The sequence below is a fragment of the Plutella xylostella genome, chromosome 24, assembly GCF_932276165.1.
Source record: "Plutella xylostella chromosome 24, ilPluXylo3.1, whole genome shotgun sequence".
Taxonomy (NCBI): Eukaryota; Metazoa; Arthropoda; class Insecta; order Lepidoptera; family Plutellidae; genus Plutella; species Plutella xylostella.
The window spans coordinates 647,568-666,020 of record NC_064004.1 but is presented as its reverse complement, the minus strand read 5'-3'; the positions used below and the strand labels follow the sequence as shown (position 1 = coordinate 666,020).

General features: G+C 36.6%; 3 protein-coding genes across 3 annotated transcripts; 2 read left to right on the top strand and 1 right to left on the bottom strand.

The window, feature by feature from the left end:
- The first annotated feature begins 899 nt into the window (after nucleotides 1–899).
- On the top strand, nucleotides 900–5,071 carry LOC105398715 (zinc finger protein 26). Its single transcript, XM_048629789.1, has 4 exons — nucleotides 900–1,191; nucleotides 1,603–1,738; nucleotides 2,310–2,414; nucleotides 2,650–5,071. The coding sequence occupies exons 1-4, from the start codon at nucleotides 1,036–1,038 to the stop codon at nucleotides 3,858–3,860; spliced, it is 1,608 nt and encodes a 535-aa protein (XP_048485746.1). The 5' UTR covers nucleotides 900–1,035; the 3' UTR covers nucleotides 3,861–5,071.
- On the bottom strand, nucleotides 4,854–12,130 carry LOC105380710 (ferritin subunit). The gene is made up of 5 exons (XM_048629793.1): nucleotides 11,820–12,130; nucleotides 8,751–8,893; nucleotides 6,978–7,112; nucleotides 6,374–6,508; nucleotides 4,854–5,466 (listed from the first exon to the last, which is right to left on the bottom strand). The coding sequence occupies exons 1-5, from the start codon at nucleotides 11,884–11,886 to the stop codon at nucleotides 5,311–5,313; spliced, it is 636 nt and encodes a 211-aa protein (XP_048485750.1). The 5' UTR covers nucleotides 11,887–12,130; the 3' UTR covers nucleotides 4,854–5,310.
- Nucleotides 12,131–12,683: 553 nt separating this feature from the next.
- LOC105380754 (soma ferritin) lies at nucleotides 12,684–16,791 on the top strand. Its single transcript, XM_038110782.2, has 5 exons — nucleotides 12,684–12,904; nucleotides 14,094–14,214; nucleotides 14,943–15,176; nucleotides 15,659–15,843; nucleotides 16,256–16,791. Exons 2-5 carry the CDS (start codon nucleotides 14,100–14,102, stop codon nucleotides 16,418–16,420), a joined length of 699 nt encoding a protein of 232 aa, XP_037966710.2. The 5' UTR covers nucleotides 12,684–12,904; nucleotides 14,094–14,099; the 3' UTR covers nucleotides 16,421–16,791.
- Nucleotides 16,792–18,453: the final 1,662 nt, after the last annotated feature.

Below are 18,453 nucleotides of genomic sequence, written 5' to 3'. Positions count from 1 at the left end.
TCAAATTATTTAGTTAAGAAAACTTCTTAAAAAACTATCTAAACTAAAAAAACTTATGACTTATTGACATAACTAAAAAAAACTTGTTAATATAAACTGTAAATGAGATCCATCATTTAAACTGAGTAACTGATAAGAAGTTGTTTTATTTGTGTCATAATATGCAATATTATGACACAAATATCTAATCAAAACAACAAAAAATAAAAATTTATAATGTGACATGGCAAACTTACGTAGGTAATTCGTTACTTTTGTCCTGCCGCGAGCTATTACTTTTGTACCCATCCCCATTTTTTTAATATCAGGTGACATAACTTTAAAACAGCACGTGTTATTCGAAAACAATGTATGACATGCTACAGACAATCTTATAATTAATCAATGAACAAATAGTCATATGGTTCTGGGCATCTTAATTCTACGTAAACACTAAATGAATAAACACCAAAAAACTTACTTTTGGTGTGTAAAATCACGAAATGCTCACTAAAACAACATTGCACCGCGGCACGGGCGCGGAAAATGATATCATGCGCGGGGGGCATCGCATGCTGACTACCAGCAGTCGCTTGGGACGTTAAGGCTATTGGGGAAGTCTACAGAGTCTTTGTTACTTTCTACCCGCTGTTACTTTTGTCCCCGGTCTCCCCTACTAGAGCTGGAGTAGGGTTGGTCCCGTGTTGAATGGATTGTCAATAAAATAATGGTGAAACCATTGACCAAAAGTCAAAGCTAAGGCCGTAAGGCCTCTCCGAAATCTCCCAAAGAGCACACACGGCCACATCAGTTGCCGTTCATGAACAGAGAAATAAAATGATGACCGAAAGAAATTATTCTGAGTATACCAGTAGTTCGTAAATAAAAAAAACAAAACTGTCATCTTCTTACTCTGTGCTTTAAAAACCGAAATGTCAAACTCAAGCCATTGTAAAACAAATTATCGCATCTTTGCAATAAATTTGTGAATTTATTACCGAAAATGGCGAGTTAGTAGCGAAATTTATAGAGATATTTAAAAATAAACACCGAACCATGGATTCGGACATAACGGTGGAGGCGTTACCCCTCTTGGGGACCTGCAACTTGTGTTTGAACATGGGTTCTGTGAAGAGTATGATAGTGGCGTACAAAATTAATGGAAATAAAGAGCTTTATACCGAAATGCTGCTTGATTGCTTCTCTATCGATGTAAGTATTTACTTTACTTTATAGCAGTATCGTAAACTAAACATTAAATACAACTTTCACGTCAAATACTGTAGTTTTGTAGTACTTTATCTTATTAGATTCTTATACTGATTTTTATTGTTCAAAAGCATTCTTTGCTTTAGTATTTCCGAAAGAACTCGCCTAATTCTAGATTCAGTGCCTTCTTACTGTTCAGTGTGTGTATATGAGCTGAAAATATGAGCTAATTAGCATAAAATATGTCAATGCTTAACAACCAGATTCAGCCTTACATCAGTAATTACTGATCACCCCACAGGGGAATACATTAGAACAAAGCATGGACTTGTAGAATAAGGGAATAAGCAATAAACGTCTTAACAAGACCATCAAAGCTGACCCAGCATTAAAAAAAACATATGTTTCTTACAGACATCAGTACTACAGCTCGGAGACACAAAGCGGGTGATCTGTGAGCCGTGCGTGGAGCAGCTGCGCGCCTCGCTGCGGTTCCGCCAGCAGGTGGAGGCCTCCTTCAGGACCCTGGAGGCCATGGCCACGCTGGATGGTTGGTGTTCTGTTATTTATTCTTCTTATGTTATTGGTGACAAATGCTAGAGTTATAGGGTAGGTTGTGTTTGTCAGGGTGGTTAAAGGAATGGTCAGCCAGAGTATAGGTGATGCATTATACATTACTTCTTGAGGCTCCTTTACTGCACCGCTGTGTTATTCTGATGTGTAAAGCATAAGCTGTTTTATCTAATTCCCATAGTCATTTTGCTTGTAAAAACAAACTCACAAACCTTTGCATACTTATTTTAAACAATTTGTATTCGTTTGATGACCGAATGGCGTAGTGGTTAGTGACCCTGACTACTGAGCCGATGGTCCCGGGTTCGATTCCCGGCTGGGGCAGATATTTGTTTAAACACAGATATTTGTTCTCGGGTCTTGGATGTGCCCGTAAAATGGCAATAGGCCCGCCCCCTATTACATTGGGACTAACATACACTCTGGCGAAAAGTGCGTGCAGCAATGCACCTCTGCCTACCCCGCAAGGGAGTACATTAGTACAAGGCGTGAGTGCGTGTTTTTTTTTTTTTTTAAATTTATTAATCAAAACTATAATACTTTTACAGTGGTAAAGAAGGAGGAGAAGCTAGCTGCTGATGGTGTTGAAGACGAGCTGACACATGACTTAGATGATGCAGCCTGTGACGACTATGATGACTTGAATGAACCAGGTAGGACTCTTGTATTAGTTCTTCATCATCATTAGCCCATAATTTGAGATAGCATTCAGATGTCGCAGTATTTTTATTAGCAGTAGATTATAAATCAGCTCATAAAGTCCAATTTAAAAAAAAGAATTCTAGGTTTTGACAGTACAAAAATTTAAAAGTTGTGCCTATAGGCATATCATATTATATTGTTGGTTACATGTAGCATTAATTTTAAGCTAGACCTAATTATTTCCAGATATATTCTCGGACATAATCATAAAGAAAGAAGAAGCCAACGAGGAACCCACGGCCAGAAGAACCAGAAAAAAACTCATGACAACCACCAAAAAGAAGAAAACTAAATTAATGAAATATTCCTCGGGATTGCCAGCTAAAAAGCTCAACGACTCAGCAGAGGTTGAGAAGCTGTTAAACTCTGGTTTATTCCCATTCAAAATCCGCAAAAATAATACATTTTCCTGCTCTGTTTGTTCAGAAAAATTCCCGACACTAGACGAAACAAAGACACACACTTTAGACCACACTAAAAAGATGATCCACATAGCATTCAGAAAAATGGTATACTTCAACTCGCAAAGGTTTTACAAATGCGGTGACAAGATTCGATGCAAAATCTGCACAGCCGATCTGACTAGCTACGACGAGTTGAAATCACATATAGACAACTGTACTAGACTTCGTTTTACAACGAAAAGCAACTGGAATAACCTGCCATTTAAACTAGAGAAAGACCAACTAGACTGTCCTGTTTGTAAGAAGAAATTTATCAATTTTGTCAGCCTAAATACCCATATGAATGTGCACTATCCGAATTATATTTGCGAAAATTGCGGAAAAGCGTTCGCGTCTAAAGCCAGGTTACGAGGGCACATACGCACCCACGAAATAGGCGAGTTCCCTTGTAGATACTGCGATGCTGTGTTTGATAAAGTCACTAAACGAGAGAACCACGTGTCAAAAGACCACAAATCTGGTGTAAGGTACGCGTGTAAAAGGTGCAATATAGCTTTGTCTTCTTTCTACGCGCGGCAAAAGCATTTAGCCGAAGTTCACAACGAAGAGTTAAAGAGATACAAGTGCAAAGCGTGCCCGCAGAGTTATATAACTCCGGGACATCTGTCGAGTCACGTACGGAGGGACCATTTGAACGAAAGGAATCACAAGTGCGATAAGTGCGATTTAGCTTTTTACACTAAGAATGCACTTAAAATGCACATGATAAAACATGATGGGGAGAGAATACACACGTGTCCTGTTTGTCAAAAGTCGTATCAAAGGAAAAAGACGTTGAGAGAGCATTTAAGGATACATAATAATGATAAAAGGTTTATTTGTCCTGTGTGTGGAAGGGCGTTTACGCAAAAATGCACCTTGAAAGGTCACCTTAAGGTTCATGATAGGAAAGTCGAGTTGGATGATGTGGTTGTGCCATTACAGTCTATTTAATGTTTTATTTATTAATGATAAATTTAATTTTTTAGATAATTTCGTCGGGTGTGAAAGTGTCCGTAGCATGATAGGACGTTTTCGGTCACTGAAAGTGTATATTTGTGCAATATATAAATGTGTATGTATAGATAAATATTTAAAACTGATAGGCCTATTAGAATAATTACTCATTTATTTTGTAGTATTTTCTTTGGGACCATTTTTGTTCTAACAATATGTATATTTTATAAATTAATTAAAATAATCAATTCTGACAGAATAACTATACATACGTGACATCACAGTTTTTTTTAATAACAAAATTAAACATCACATCACCGCATTTATTTTACTTTAGTTAATGATGAAATTGAACTATTACCTACATATTTTTTTATATGTAATAGTTTAAAGCAATGTCCCCTAATGGAAGATCGAAAAAAAAGTTGTCCAGTTGGACCAGTAGACCTAGATTAATGGGCATCATGTCATTGACATCCTGTGTAATTTGTTAAATATTATGTGCAATAATTAAAAACGGTTGTAATATTACTTATATTATTATTTTAAATTATATTTTGCAACTTTTCAACTTACGATTTTTGCGTGAAGTTCTTAAGAATTTCTATTTATGATGTTATGGATCCGCTCTTTACCAGAATGGCTGCGCCATACTTCTTTACAAATGAATCATTATTGAAACCCTAATAAAAAAAAGTATTTCAGAATGGATTTAGTTTTCATTAATTTAATATTGCTAAGGGATCTTTTATTTACGTATTCAATTGTTGTAGTTATTAAAAAATATAAGTATCTTTCCTATTTTGTTGTATTTTTAATGAAGATTTGTTTATTTAATTGTAGAGTGTGTTATAACCAGCTATTTACCTATACTTTGCAGAACTTGACTTCTTTCTGAGACTCCCATTTACTGTTATAGAAAAATATCTAAAAGAAAGAGTTTTGTAAGGACATTTATTCTATATTTTTAGGTAGAACAGAAACAAATTGTTACTGTAGATAAAACTTTATTAAAGAAAAATACCAAGAAAAAGAACATGTATGTTGATTTTAAATACTTTTGGCTATGAAAAGTACGTTTCTTATGAATGATCTCTACATAATTCTAAAATCTAATTACATAAATTACTTAACGTCTTTTCAGCTTAATTGACGAATAAGATGGCAAAATAGTGGAGTATATTGATCAACGATTATATTAGGTATTATTTAAAACTAACTAATTTTGTATATTCAGCAAAAAGAAAACTTTAATTAAACATCCTGAAAATCAAATCATCTATTCTAACTTTTTGTACATTAAAAAAACAAAACTTGACCATAGATCCCGCTGCTTTTCCTCACTTGGCAGGAAATTGTGACAGATCACTTTTTTTACACCTCCGGCACGACGTGGACTAAGGAAACATTTTATAATGCCTGGAGTGTTAAGATTTTAAATACGTTTTTAGATGTCCATTCCCATAAGTTTCTTGTCGTAGATGAATTCCCCGAGGGAGGCGTGTTTGTCCATCATCTTCTTGAGCGTGGATGCCTTGCCGGCGATGTCGCGCTGGCCCTTGTACTGCTCTTCCAGGAATTCACCGGTCAGGTAGTCGACGAGCTGGAAAAAAAGAATAAGAAAGAAATAAGTTTCGTTGGCTATGGTTTTTTTATGAGGAATTCTTGTCTCATTGAAACCTTAGTAAACTTAAGTTATTGGCGACTTAAAGTTGATTTATTACGGCGCTGCTCAGCTGTAGAATCAATCAAAGTTCTTCTCTTTTTTATTTTAAAATATTTTGGTATGTACGACGGTTGGTGTTTTAAGTACTTACCTATACCTAAATGGATTCTGAATCTAAAAGAGGAAACCCTATAGGTAATGGCTTGGAGCCAAATGCATGTATGTTGGAAAGATAAAATGATGTGCCAGAAAGAAAGTACTTAAGTATCTTTAGAATTTATGTTACAATGTAGGTAGTTAGGTCTAAGGTAAACAAGATGAGGAAAACGACACTGAAACTTTTGTTATGGGCAGGCACAACTGTGAAATGATCATGTAATGTACTTTGAACAGCAGTCGCCAACCAACCACTACCGGCTATCTGTCTAATCTATCTTAGGCCGTCAATCCATCCAGCGGGCATCCTACTCCACGCTTGCCTGTTACTCCATGGTAGGTATGTAGATATCATTTAATGCGCCATCACCCTTACACTCTTTAGCCGATATGTCGCGCCACTCACAGGCGACTTCAAAGAAGTGTGTTCGAGCTGCCACTACCGGCCGTAGGGCTTGCTATATACTCACATGGTAGTCGTTGAACTCCGCGTCATCTTCGCACGCCTTGATGACCTGGCCGATGCTATTGTGACCTACATATTCTACAGGGTGCTCCAAAGTAGTATAATCAGCCCAAATGGGTTCTTTTTTACGACTTTCCAAAAGCGGTTCAGAAGTCACCCCCTTTTTACCACTCCATTATCCAGACCCTACTATAACTACTTATATACAGGGTGTTCACTCACATGGTAGTCATTAAACTCTGCATCATCTTCACACGCCTTGATGACCTGTCGGATGCTGTTGGTGACGTCGGACTCCATCTTCAGCGCGTGCTCCAGCGCGTCCACGCCGCTCTCCCACGACTTGCGCTCCGGGGGCTGTGGGGGGGGGAGATATTTAATAAAATGTTGTGTGAGTAATGAGATTTCGTTAAAGAAATAATAGGCACCTAAGCCCCAGTTTCACCAGCATACTCTGTTAGATAATAACAAGGGATTAGTTGTTGACTTTTGACAAATCTGTCAAGAATTTTATACAATTTAACAGGGGTGTTAATGATCTAAATACTATGGTGAAACTATATAGGCATAAGTAAGTAGGTTTACCACTATCTACTCCTTCCGGCAACTGCTATAGTAAAGAAACAAAAACGAACCCAAAATACGAAATATCAAAATTGGCGCGATACATCATATCGTAATCATAAAGAAATAAATAAATATCCATATCCGGTGTTGCCATCTAACTCTATCCTCCGGTAGTGCCATCTAAACCACAGACTCAACAGCGAACTCCTTATTCTACTTTACTACCCTCGTCAGTGCACTATCTGATTATTCAACTCACCCGGATGGTGATGAGCGAGGTGACGTCAGCAGTGAGCTCTCCCCGCATGAGCAGGTACTCGATCAGCTTCATGGCGTGCTCGCGCTCCTCCGAGGCGGCGTCGAAGAACATCTTCGCGAAGCCGGGGCGGTTGATCTGTGGTGGAGGGAGTGGTGAGGTTAGTTTATTGATCGGGTTCGTTATCGATGTAGATTTATCGCGATTCGCCGTAAATACACCGTCGTTATTTAGCGGCCGCACCGCAGGATGGTGTAATGGTCTTATAGTAGTAAACAAAAGGTATCGTAACCAAAAAAGTTTCTATGGTCTAGGTTACTATTGTTTCAACACTTTTTAATTATGTCGGTTTATTCTTGGTTTATTTTATTATTTTAGGCTCCAAAAAACTTTATGCAGTGCCTACTGCCTACCTCTTATGAAAAAGGGTAGCAATAAAACGAGTGACTGTAAATTACAGTTCTAAGTGTCAAAATTAATTAATTTGGGTTATAGAATTACTAAGTGAGCGACTGACTGCGAGTGACGAGAAATCAACAGAACAGCAACTTACAAACATTAATTTGAGTTACTTAAAATACAAAATGAGCAGCTTCATAATATTTGAGCGACCTAATATTTGTTTGAGTGTCAACGTTACGTCCTGCATTTTTTTCAATATTTGGCAAATGTATTTTTTATACTGAGCGGCATTTTATCTTAAATGAAGTGTTTCGAATACAAAAACCACTTTGAAAAATACACTAATGAGCAGAGTATAAAAAACATACACTCACGCCTTGTACTAATGTACTCCCTTGCGGGGTAGGCAGAGGTGCATTGCTGCACCCACTTTTCGCCAGAGCGTTATGTTAGTCCCAATGTAATAGGGGGCGGGCCTATTGCCATTTTACGGGCACATCCAAGACCCGAGAACAAATATCTGTATTTAAACAAATATCTGCCCCAGCCGGGCAATCGAACCCGGGACCATCGGCTCAGTAGTCAGGGTAAGATAAAAAAGATAAAAAATATTTATTCGGAGACCAGCACCACACACCAAAAATACACAAGGAAACAACAAATAAAACAAAAGAACTTATATGACTAAACTTATAGTATAGTTTAAATCTGTAGCATTTTCGTTGCAAAGCAAAGCAAAAAGAAGCGTATCAAAATAAAAAACATAAGCCCTCAAATAGAATATCAGTAACCAATAATCATTAATAAAGCAGCATACAAAACTTTGCTCAAAGTGAACTTTTTAGTAGTTCGCTAAGTATAACCTCACTTAGAAAAATCGAATCTATCTTAATATTGAAGTTGCCATCTCTGTATTTCCAGTCGCTCACTTAGTAATTAAGTCGCTCGGATAAAATTTTAATATCTGAAATGGATTCATCATAATCCACTTTTTGTAAGCTCGTTTTGGATTTTATTATAAATCAATATTCGTCGTCAGTTTAGTTAATTTTTCGCTTACTAAAATTCATACCGCTCAAGTTATTAAAACAGTATGTCATCATCAGTCGCAAAGTTTTTTTTTGTTCGCTCGTTTTATAATTCCCCTATGAAAAAGAGCCTATTTCACAATAACAAATTTGTACTCACACCGGCACCGGAAGCGGAAGCGTCAACTACCAACGTTTCTTTGACAACCTATACCTCGCTACATCTTCCAACATAACCTCAAAAATTCCCTAAAAACCTCCTAAAAACACTGCTTTTTTTACTCTTATCTCCTTCTCTATGGCCATAAAATGTGTTTTTTTTCTCTGTGGCCACAAGTCAACTCACCCCGTCCCTAGAGAAGTGCGCGCCCATGGCCAGGTACTGCAGCGAGGCGCCCACCTCCGTCTGGATCTGCTTCCGCATCGCGTCGCGGCAGCCGCGCACCACCGTGATCCATTCTTTGCGGATGGGGACTGGGTTCACGTGGCCTGGGGGTGGAGGTAGGGGATTAGATCATTGTTTATTATACACACATAGGTAATTTTTATTCCTACATCCTAACTATGTTTACACTGACTTCCATCCAAAAAAATTCTGGTAGAGATTCCTATAAGCAATAAGGCCACCTTTTTGTACTAAACAATTTTAAACATTTAAGTTGTACCTACTTACATCGAAAAACAACAGCTGATAATCATCTGATGCAATTTTTTTTACATCGTATTCCACATTCACTCAAAAACGGTGCAGTAAAAATTTCGATAAAAAATTATAATGTTTTAAAAATAGAAATTAAATTTCCCTAATCGCGCAAGACAAAGTAGCAGCAAATATTTCCTAAATCAAAGAAATCTTGATATCGAAGTAATTCGCTATGCAATAAAATGTAATCATATTGTATGTATTGAGTGATTAAAAATATTATTACCTACATAATTATTGTGATTTTGATAAGAAACCACGTGTGTGTCAGTTGATATCACATTGTTCCAAATTTGTATTTACTTCCAGTATATTTATTTCCTTAAATACACTTAAAAGTTTAATTAAATATGTACGTATTGGCGATTCTTTATGCTAATTAATTGATGTTTGTCAATGATTTTCATTGTTATAAGTTGATGATGAAATGTAGAACATTATTGTAGGTAAATGCCATTTTTTATTCATTAAATTTCAGTGCTATCTTTTAAAAGGTACCTATTCCTATTCTTCCATAAAAAATATCTAAATATACCATCTCACATAATAATATAAAATGAGGAAATCAGCAAGTATAGCTCTCTGAAAGCGCAATGACTATACTTAAAGATGAAATTAAATCCTGCAAGTAGGCATGTATGTTGGGAAATAAGTCTAAAGATATTCAATAAGGAAAAATGATTCACTAATGTTTTGTTGTCATAAAGTTACTTTGTTTCCTTGCAACACAAAACTTCCACCCATAACTATACTGAATGTACTTAGGTAGATGGTAAATATTGATTTATATTTTTATCAGCACCCGATGACTCTTCAATGTCTATAACGATGTGTGTCTGCCTGACAGATAACAGATACGTGCGGACACCGACATTGTAATTTATCTCAATTGGTAGATACTTATGTAGGTACTCGGCGAATGTACTATCGCATGTTGTTTAGATGTCTGTACTTGTCATGCTAATCTTTATCCCGGGTTATCGTATTGATTGATTATATTCTTGGTTTCTAGGCACTTGAGAACTTGAGGACATCGTTTGATAAAATATGCATGTGTTACCTTTGTTATTAATTTAATGTCCTTCAAATCTTTCAACATAACAAAAAAGTTTGACTTAGTTTGTTGGGTTGGGTGCCTTATGGGATCCCTAGACGGTCAAAATTGCTTGACAAGCACGTTAATTTCGACCGTTTTGATGAAGATTGATGAAAAATTATATTTTTGCAATGGTGCATGCAAAATAATGCGAATGCTTGACAAGATTTTTTCGTTGACGTCGTGGCCACATCAAGCGTGTTCGTGAAGAACGTAAATGCTTGTCAAGCAATTTTGACCGTCTACGGACCCCATTAACTTACTGTGTCTTAAGATTAGGCTGGTTGAAAATAAGCAATGTGCATTAGCATAATGACTAGATTTGATGCCATTTAATGAGTTAGGTTTCTTGCATTTTCGAACTTTGATGGGGGCTGCAGGGCAGGGCTGCCAGGCACGTAGCGTTACTTTCCGTTACAATACCTAATAGGTACCTAGTATGTTTCTGAATATAGAAATTTATGCAGGGTTTTTCTGCAATAAGAATAACCAGTTTCAAGAGCCTACCTACTGCCAATCAGCGCAAAGCTGTCTATGTACCAGTTGCAGCTCTAAGATTCAATGACCAAGTGCATACGTTGCGGTGGACACACAGTAGGTATGTATGAAACAGTGGATCAACTTAACTAGTTTAGCCGGCAGTGGAAGCTCGGCTTTAGTATGGAGAAAAGATGTCTAGTATGAAGCTATTATTTAGCTTCATCGCAAGGAACAAACTAAGTACCTCAGTAGGTACTTATAATTATGTCCCTTTTAATGGTTAACCACAAAGACCATTAATTAACTTTAAGAAGATATTTAAAAACATCCAAATCAGCTTTCACTTCAGCTATATAAAATGTTTTGTTGTGCATTGTTCATTATAATTGCAATAATGTATCGATCCATTTTTATTTTGTAGCAATTTTACTGACGATTCGGTGAATAACGTTTCTGCTGGAATAGACATTTTCGCACGGAATTGACAAAATATTTTCGAACAAAGAACCTTGTTTACTAAACAAAAGGACTAATTGTTATATGCTTGTGAACTTGTGACAGCTGATTGAGGTCATGTCGCGTTTAAAGAAGAATATTTTGCATATTATTATGTAGGTTCTAATTAAGACATATACTACTACTATAGTTACTATAATTTAGGTTTTGCATCGATTGGTAGGTATTTGTGATTTATGTTTTTATCAGTTGATTATAGCGTATAGTTTTGTCTGCAAAGCCATTTAATTGTACTTAAGTATCTGAAGTAATAGTAGAATAGACAAATATTTCATTGAGTCTAACCCCCTTATTCATAGAGAAGTTACAGAACATTTTAACTAATAAACTGTTTTGTCCCTCTCCGACAGAGTACAATTTGTTCTTTGACAGAGAGGGACAAAACAGTTTATTAGTTAAAACGTATTGTAACTTTTCTATGAATAAGGGGGTAAGCTTGCACAAACATTTGAACAGAATAAAACAAGCATGGAAAAATAATTGAGTTTTAAGTTCAAAATAATTGAATCAAAAACTGCACCCTAATTGAGCGAATCACATCTTGTTTAAGGTTAACCGGGAGGTAGAAGGACAAAGATGATTGCAATTTTTTAAATGCGCCTATATTTTATGATACTCACATTGTGTACCGAAAGCCGGGACGACCGCGGCCAGGACTACGACGAAGCAAAACAGGATAGCCTTCATTTTGTTTTTCTACAATTAAATCACAGATATTTTGACGAAGTTAAACTCAAAAAAATAGTTCCGTAGCGTACGAATACTTGTTGAAGTCTAACCTTTACACTCACTGGCGCAGAAGGCGACTTACCTATCAAATCACTACAGAAAGAAAGACTCGAAACACTCGCGTTTTGTACTTTGATTACACGAAAATAATGAATTACGCAGCGATATCGAGCATCTCTGTTGACAAGAGACTGCCAATGAATGAGTGGGACAGCGAATGGTGTCACAAAAGCCCCGGCCGAGGTTTTGTGTTTCAAATGTTTCCATGGAATTTTTGTGCGCCCTACTCGCTTTTATTACTAGTTTTTGCGCTTCGAAACGGGGTCGGATAGGGATAAAAGCAATGTAGAAATGTTTTTACAGCATTATTCCTGTAGGAATCGAGGGAATAGCGTCAAATGATATAACACAAAGAAATTTCTCGAAACACAAAACCTCAGCCAACATCTGATCTAAATGTATGCGTCAGAACGAGTCAGAGCACAAGTGATACCAGCGTATAATCGGTTAACAAAATCGTTGGTAATTTCAGTTCAATATTCACTTCATTGCAGCTTTAAGTGACTAAAAATACCCTAAATTTAAGTTCTAACATATCTTAATAAACTTAAATGTGAATCTTTACAAGATTAAAGCCCAAATGCGTTAAAGAATAAAAACCAAATACCAAGAAACTGTTGAATAAAACCGGTAGTTTTAAGAAACACAGCTGGCATCCCTGAACAGTGCAGCCAACTTCACACGATGACGAATTATTATCGTATCATTGTGGCCGTCAACAGCCCGTGTGACAAGTGAAAATCGCGAAAAATCTATATTTTTGTCCTATTTGGACACGATTTATCAGTTAATTCAGTATCTCTGTTGTTGATCGTCGCCTTCTGCGCCAGTGTGTGTAAAGGCAGCACTTTCGACGCATCGCAGTTCGGTTCTACGCTTCAATTGTTTGATTTGTAACAATTCGCACCGTAATTTGGTGAGTGCAGTTTAATAATATTTATATAAATTTTATTTCTGGCACCTCTACGGTTTTAAGTTAACTTTATGTAGGTAAGTACTTAAATAATTTAAAAAATAATAAATCTTGTAGTTAACAATTTTTTTAATAAGTAAGTATTTATTTTTATACTAGGTAGGTATTTATTACGTAGGTATTTAGGTATTAAACGATGAAACTAAAATACCTATCTACGATATAGTATCTAGTCACTTACTTCAAGTGCTTATCATGTTTATTGGGTATTAGGCATGTAGGTTCATATTCATATATCTGATTTAAAATTGTATTGCTTGTTAATACGAGCTTATTATTGATAAACTATATTGTAGGTTGGTACTTATCTCTTACTTTAATTGGATTGACATTATCAGCCCCAGGACCCCAAATACCTACCTATTCCTATATTAATAGTAGATAGTAGCCTACCTAAGTACTTGAGAAAATAGAAAAAGCTCATGGCTAAATACGTATACAAATACATGTACAGTCGTCGAAATATAATAGGCCCGTTTGGACAGCTACACAAATTTACTATTTACCTACTCTTGATTTATTTGATGAAATACATAAAAGACATATAATCTGGCTTATTATTTAACGGCCGAAACAAAAAAGAACTTTTAAAGCACCAAAAGTTACTTATTGTTTAGATTTTTTTATGATTTAGGTTTGACACCAGCTGTCATCCCATACATTTTGGAGCTGTCCAAACGGGCCTGTTATATTTCGACGACTGTAGGTCGGGTACCTAAGTTATATCTGTAGTTTAATAAAACAGCCTGCATTTTTATTCTAAGAACTTCCTTGAATGACGAGTGAAGGCCACAATTTATTGGAATGGATGAGATTGAGAAACCCAATGGCCGATGTATAGGTAGCTGACCTATCGACAAACAGGGATCGAAAACTTAATACTGTTATGTACGGTCAGCTGCAAAAGTTGTTATACATTTCTGTACCTTGTCAAACTGACGAACCGTCAATGCTACAATGAATAGATAGGAGGTTTGTTAGATTAACAAGGTTCGAAAGTGTATAGCTACTTATGCATCTGACTGTACCTCTATACCCTCTACCCTACAGCCGCTTCAAGGTAGTTCCTAAACCAAAAAGGCCATAGCACTACCACCAACAGCCAACCCTAACCAAACTATTTCTTCTCCAGATCAAAATGAAGGCATTCGCACTAGCACTGGCGTGCCTCCTGGCCCTGTCTGGAGCCTCCGCCGCCGACAACTGCTACAATGACGTGTCCCTGGATTGTGGACAGGCCTCCAACAGCCTTGGTAAGTTGATTTAATTTAAATTCACCTTGGCAGTTTGCGAAATTTTCTTTGCCTTATTTTTTTTCTTCTCTATGGTTGACAGGCATTTCCGTTTCAGTTAATTTTCTAATTTTTAAGTACCTTTTTTCTTTACCCGTTTCATGATTCTATTCCAATGTATATTTTTACATACTTATATTTACCCTCTTTTTCTTTAATTAGGCGGTAAACTTTGTAAGTACCTACATGACTTTTGTCTTCAATATATCAAAGTACCTACATTGTGACATAGGCCGATACTTTGTGTGAGATCCATGTTCATTGTTAACTACACGCGGCCAAAGTCCAAGTCTTATTGCGTGTGTACTCATCACAGAAGTTTTAAAAACAATATTAGTATTCCAGTAATAGCTGAAGCTGAGCGAAGCTAGGAAAACGACTTTAATATCAACATAACAAAAAAAATTATAACATAGACCCATAAACATCACAGAATAACCTTTCAACCCTTCAAATATGTGAACCCACCAACCTGCAGTGGACCAGCGTGGTGGGAAATGGTCCAAACTTAGGAAGGCTGTTTAGACCTTGGGGGTATGCACAAAGATTCCATTCGAGAGAGCCACGTGCAGGTACTTACACCCCCACAGAGAATAGAATAGAACCTTTCAACCCTCAGAACAATAACCGAACACCATCAACCTCCTTTCTCCCATCCATAGACTAATCTTTTACCTCTTTCCCGCCAGTCCTGCCCAGCTGTAACGCCATCTACGGCGGCTACGGCCACCACGGCAGCCTGGCTTCAGAGATGCAGGCGTATGCCAACCTTCACCTGGAGCGTTCGTTCGAGTACCTGCTGTCAGCTGCTTACTATAACAACTACCAGACTAACAGGGCCGGGTTCAGCAAGCTGTTTAAGAAGCTGAGCGACCATGCTTGGGAGAAGAGCATTGAGCTGATCCAGCATATTAACAAGAGAGGTGAGGTTTTTTTTTTTGTAACGTTAGGTACAAGTCTAAAAGATGGAAGAGAAAAATATTAGGTATAAGATCTCAGTTCTAAGTATTGACAGGCCGACGTCGCAATCGTATCTATGGTATTCATACGATTCCCATACAAGGAACCGTCTTTTAATTTCGAAGTTTCTGTCTTTGCGCGCGTTACATCTACACCCTACCTACACCATTATCGAAATTGGTACAGTCGGGGTCAAAGAAACCTGGCCCCTCAATAGCGTTCTTTATACATAAAGTTTGCTTTTTTATCTCAGATACTAAATTGAAAGATTCTGACAACAGTCGATTGTCCCGTTATTAAGTGACGTATCGTGGTATTGGCGGGACAATCGACCGTCACAATCTTTCAATATAGCATCAAAGGTAGAAAAACCTATCTATCTGTATACCTCTTACATTATTTTATTGCAAAACCTTAACCCACAATCGACCCCTAACCCCAACAGGAGGAGTAATGGACTTCGCGCGCCGCAGCACCCAAGAGCCCACAACCAAGGCCAACTTCACCGTGGAGCTTCACGAGCTGGAGTCGCTGGCCAAAGCGCTGGACACGCAGAAGGAGCTCGCTGACAGAGCCTTCCACATTCATAGGGAGGCCACCAGGAACAGCCAGCATCTGCATGACGCCGAGGTGAGAGGGTTGTGCTAAAGAGATTGTACTAGGGATTACCCGTATATTATACAAAGGTTGGCTGGAAGAGATTGGAGTTAGGGATTTCTTAACCGCATTTTATAGCGGATCTGTATGATTCTGAAGTGAGAGGATTCTAGCTGCCTTCAAATGTTTCCTCCTCTTAAGGGAAACCTGACACGGACATGATAAGAAGACATCATCCAAAATTCTTACGCTGTGTTGCAGAAAGGGGTATTAAATATATGTCTGTATATTTCTGTCTTGACAGTATAATCAAAGCAAGGCAGCTATATACATTTAAAGGTCTATATTAGCTTATAGTCCCTTAGGTACTTTAAAAGATGGTTTCTTATACAAGTTTCTAAATATTACTTTGTTCCATATAATAACCCATTCTTCTCTCCTCCAGATTGCTCAATACCTCGAAGAGGAGTTCATTGAGTACCAGGCCAAGACCATCCGCGACCTGGCCGGACACACTTCGGACCTCAAGAAGTTCGTCACCGGAAACAACGGAAACGACCTCTCACTGTCCCTGTACCTCTTCGACGAATACCTGCAGAAGGCCGTCTAAATTTAAAAAGTTTTAAAACTATTGTCTATGCTTTTAGGAATTTAAAAAGTAGAATGTCATTCTGGTCTGTGATTTTGAGTTGGCGGGAAAAGTGAATGCATTCTGACTTTTTTGTTCCTAAAAGTTTAATTTGATTGTTTAGATGCCTACGTCTTGTAAAATCTAAATAATAATTTAAATATCTCAACAAATTATACTCCACTATAGTTGTATTTTTTTTTGCCAAAATCTGCGTTTTATTATTATTTCTCAAGTGTACAAAAATAGGCTGTTATCTATTATAGAAAGTAAGAGAAATTCAGTTTTGTAATCATTATTTTAATCAGGTATTTTAGTTGTAGTATTTTTTCGAATAAATACTTTTAAATTAACATTTTGGATTCTTTGATTTATTTCCTGCACTCCTAACTCTACAAATTTATCTGGTTTATTTTATGGGTTTAGGAAAATGTTTAGTACCTTAATATGGATATCAGAGTAAAGGATGTAGAGTATAGTAAAGAAACATTTTAACTGTGAAAGGGGGGGTCAGGTTTCTGTGCACATGGCCGTACCTACTAGTGATGTAACGAATGTGCGTTTTTGGACATTCGCGAATGCGAATGCGAATGCGAATATCTGATATCGATATTCGCGAATGCGAATGCGAATATTCAGTTTGTGTTCAAATTTGACGTCATTTGTATGGTTTTGATTCGTGGCAGTCTTGTTCTGAACGAGGTACGTTCCGTTCTAGGCGCATTCCGAATGAGACTAGCCAATACTAGTCGCAGTTTTTTTTTTTTAAGTAGTTACACTTTATTGTAATTTATCCGTAACTGTTACGACACATTGCGACTGTGTACGGTTTCTGAGGGCGACTTACACGAAACATTTAAACTAAGGTACGTGCGAGTTGTAAGGCCCATTTTTTGCAATAATTAAATAAATAAAAAAATTGAAACAATATAAGAAAATAAACTTGATTACTATATTCTCCATTTATCTTTAAATATTAATCAACAAATAAATCATCAGATTAAATCAAGCTTCTTTACGGAAACAATCATTTTCGAAAACCTCTAATGTGGGCCTTCTTAGGAACATAGGCACTTATCATGGCCCGATATTAATCAAGTATAATTTATAATTTCTATCAGAACAAAAACCATGTTTTTACGTAAAACTTAAACAAAAATATGAGCTTCTTTGTTAATTAATCAATTACTATCGATTTTTTGGGCGTTAATAGTACGGTGGCTTAGCAAAACTAAATCTACATTCAATACAAAAGTCTGTAATGATATTAAAATAATAAAAATGTTCTTTTGTTATTCTAACAATTATTTAGAGTGAAAAACAATGCTTCAATTTTTGGTGGGCTTTATTAGGTTAATAAAAAAATATTTTTGAATTTTTGTTTATTTTATAAGTATTTAAACTGGAAAGTAGGTACTTAAGAGACCGTAACTACGCTTAAAGTTTAGTTTCAGTGTTTGAATATAACATAATAATAAAAAATATAGCCGAAATTCTATCTTTCATGTTCCAAAGAAACTATGATTTTGCATAGTCCTGTAAGGCCCGGGGCATCTTGGTAACTCGTGTGGTGGGCCTTCATATGAACTTTTCACGGTGACAAGACCTAATGAATTTAATTGAAAAACAAAAAAGAATACAAACAACGCTTAGCTTCTTCAGAATGCCCTTGAATCTACGAAAGTCTGTATCGAAAAAAAAACGATAATAGGTTGTTATTTTAAAGAAATACTACTAAAAAGTTTGTAAATCGTAGGCCATTTTTTCTATGGCACATTACACACACAGATTTAATGTCGACATTAGCTTAAAGTCCCTTTCTGCAATTCGGCATACATTGTGAAAATACGCTTTTTGATTGCTTAAAGAAGCTATTTATGTTTAGGTCTTATGAAACTATTAACTACCAATATCTAAAGTTTCATTCTCCAAAGTAAATACATATATGATAAAGTAAGACTGTTAATTTGATTAAGAGAGTGACTTGTAATAAAAAAGTTACTTATCGACGAATG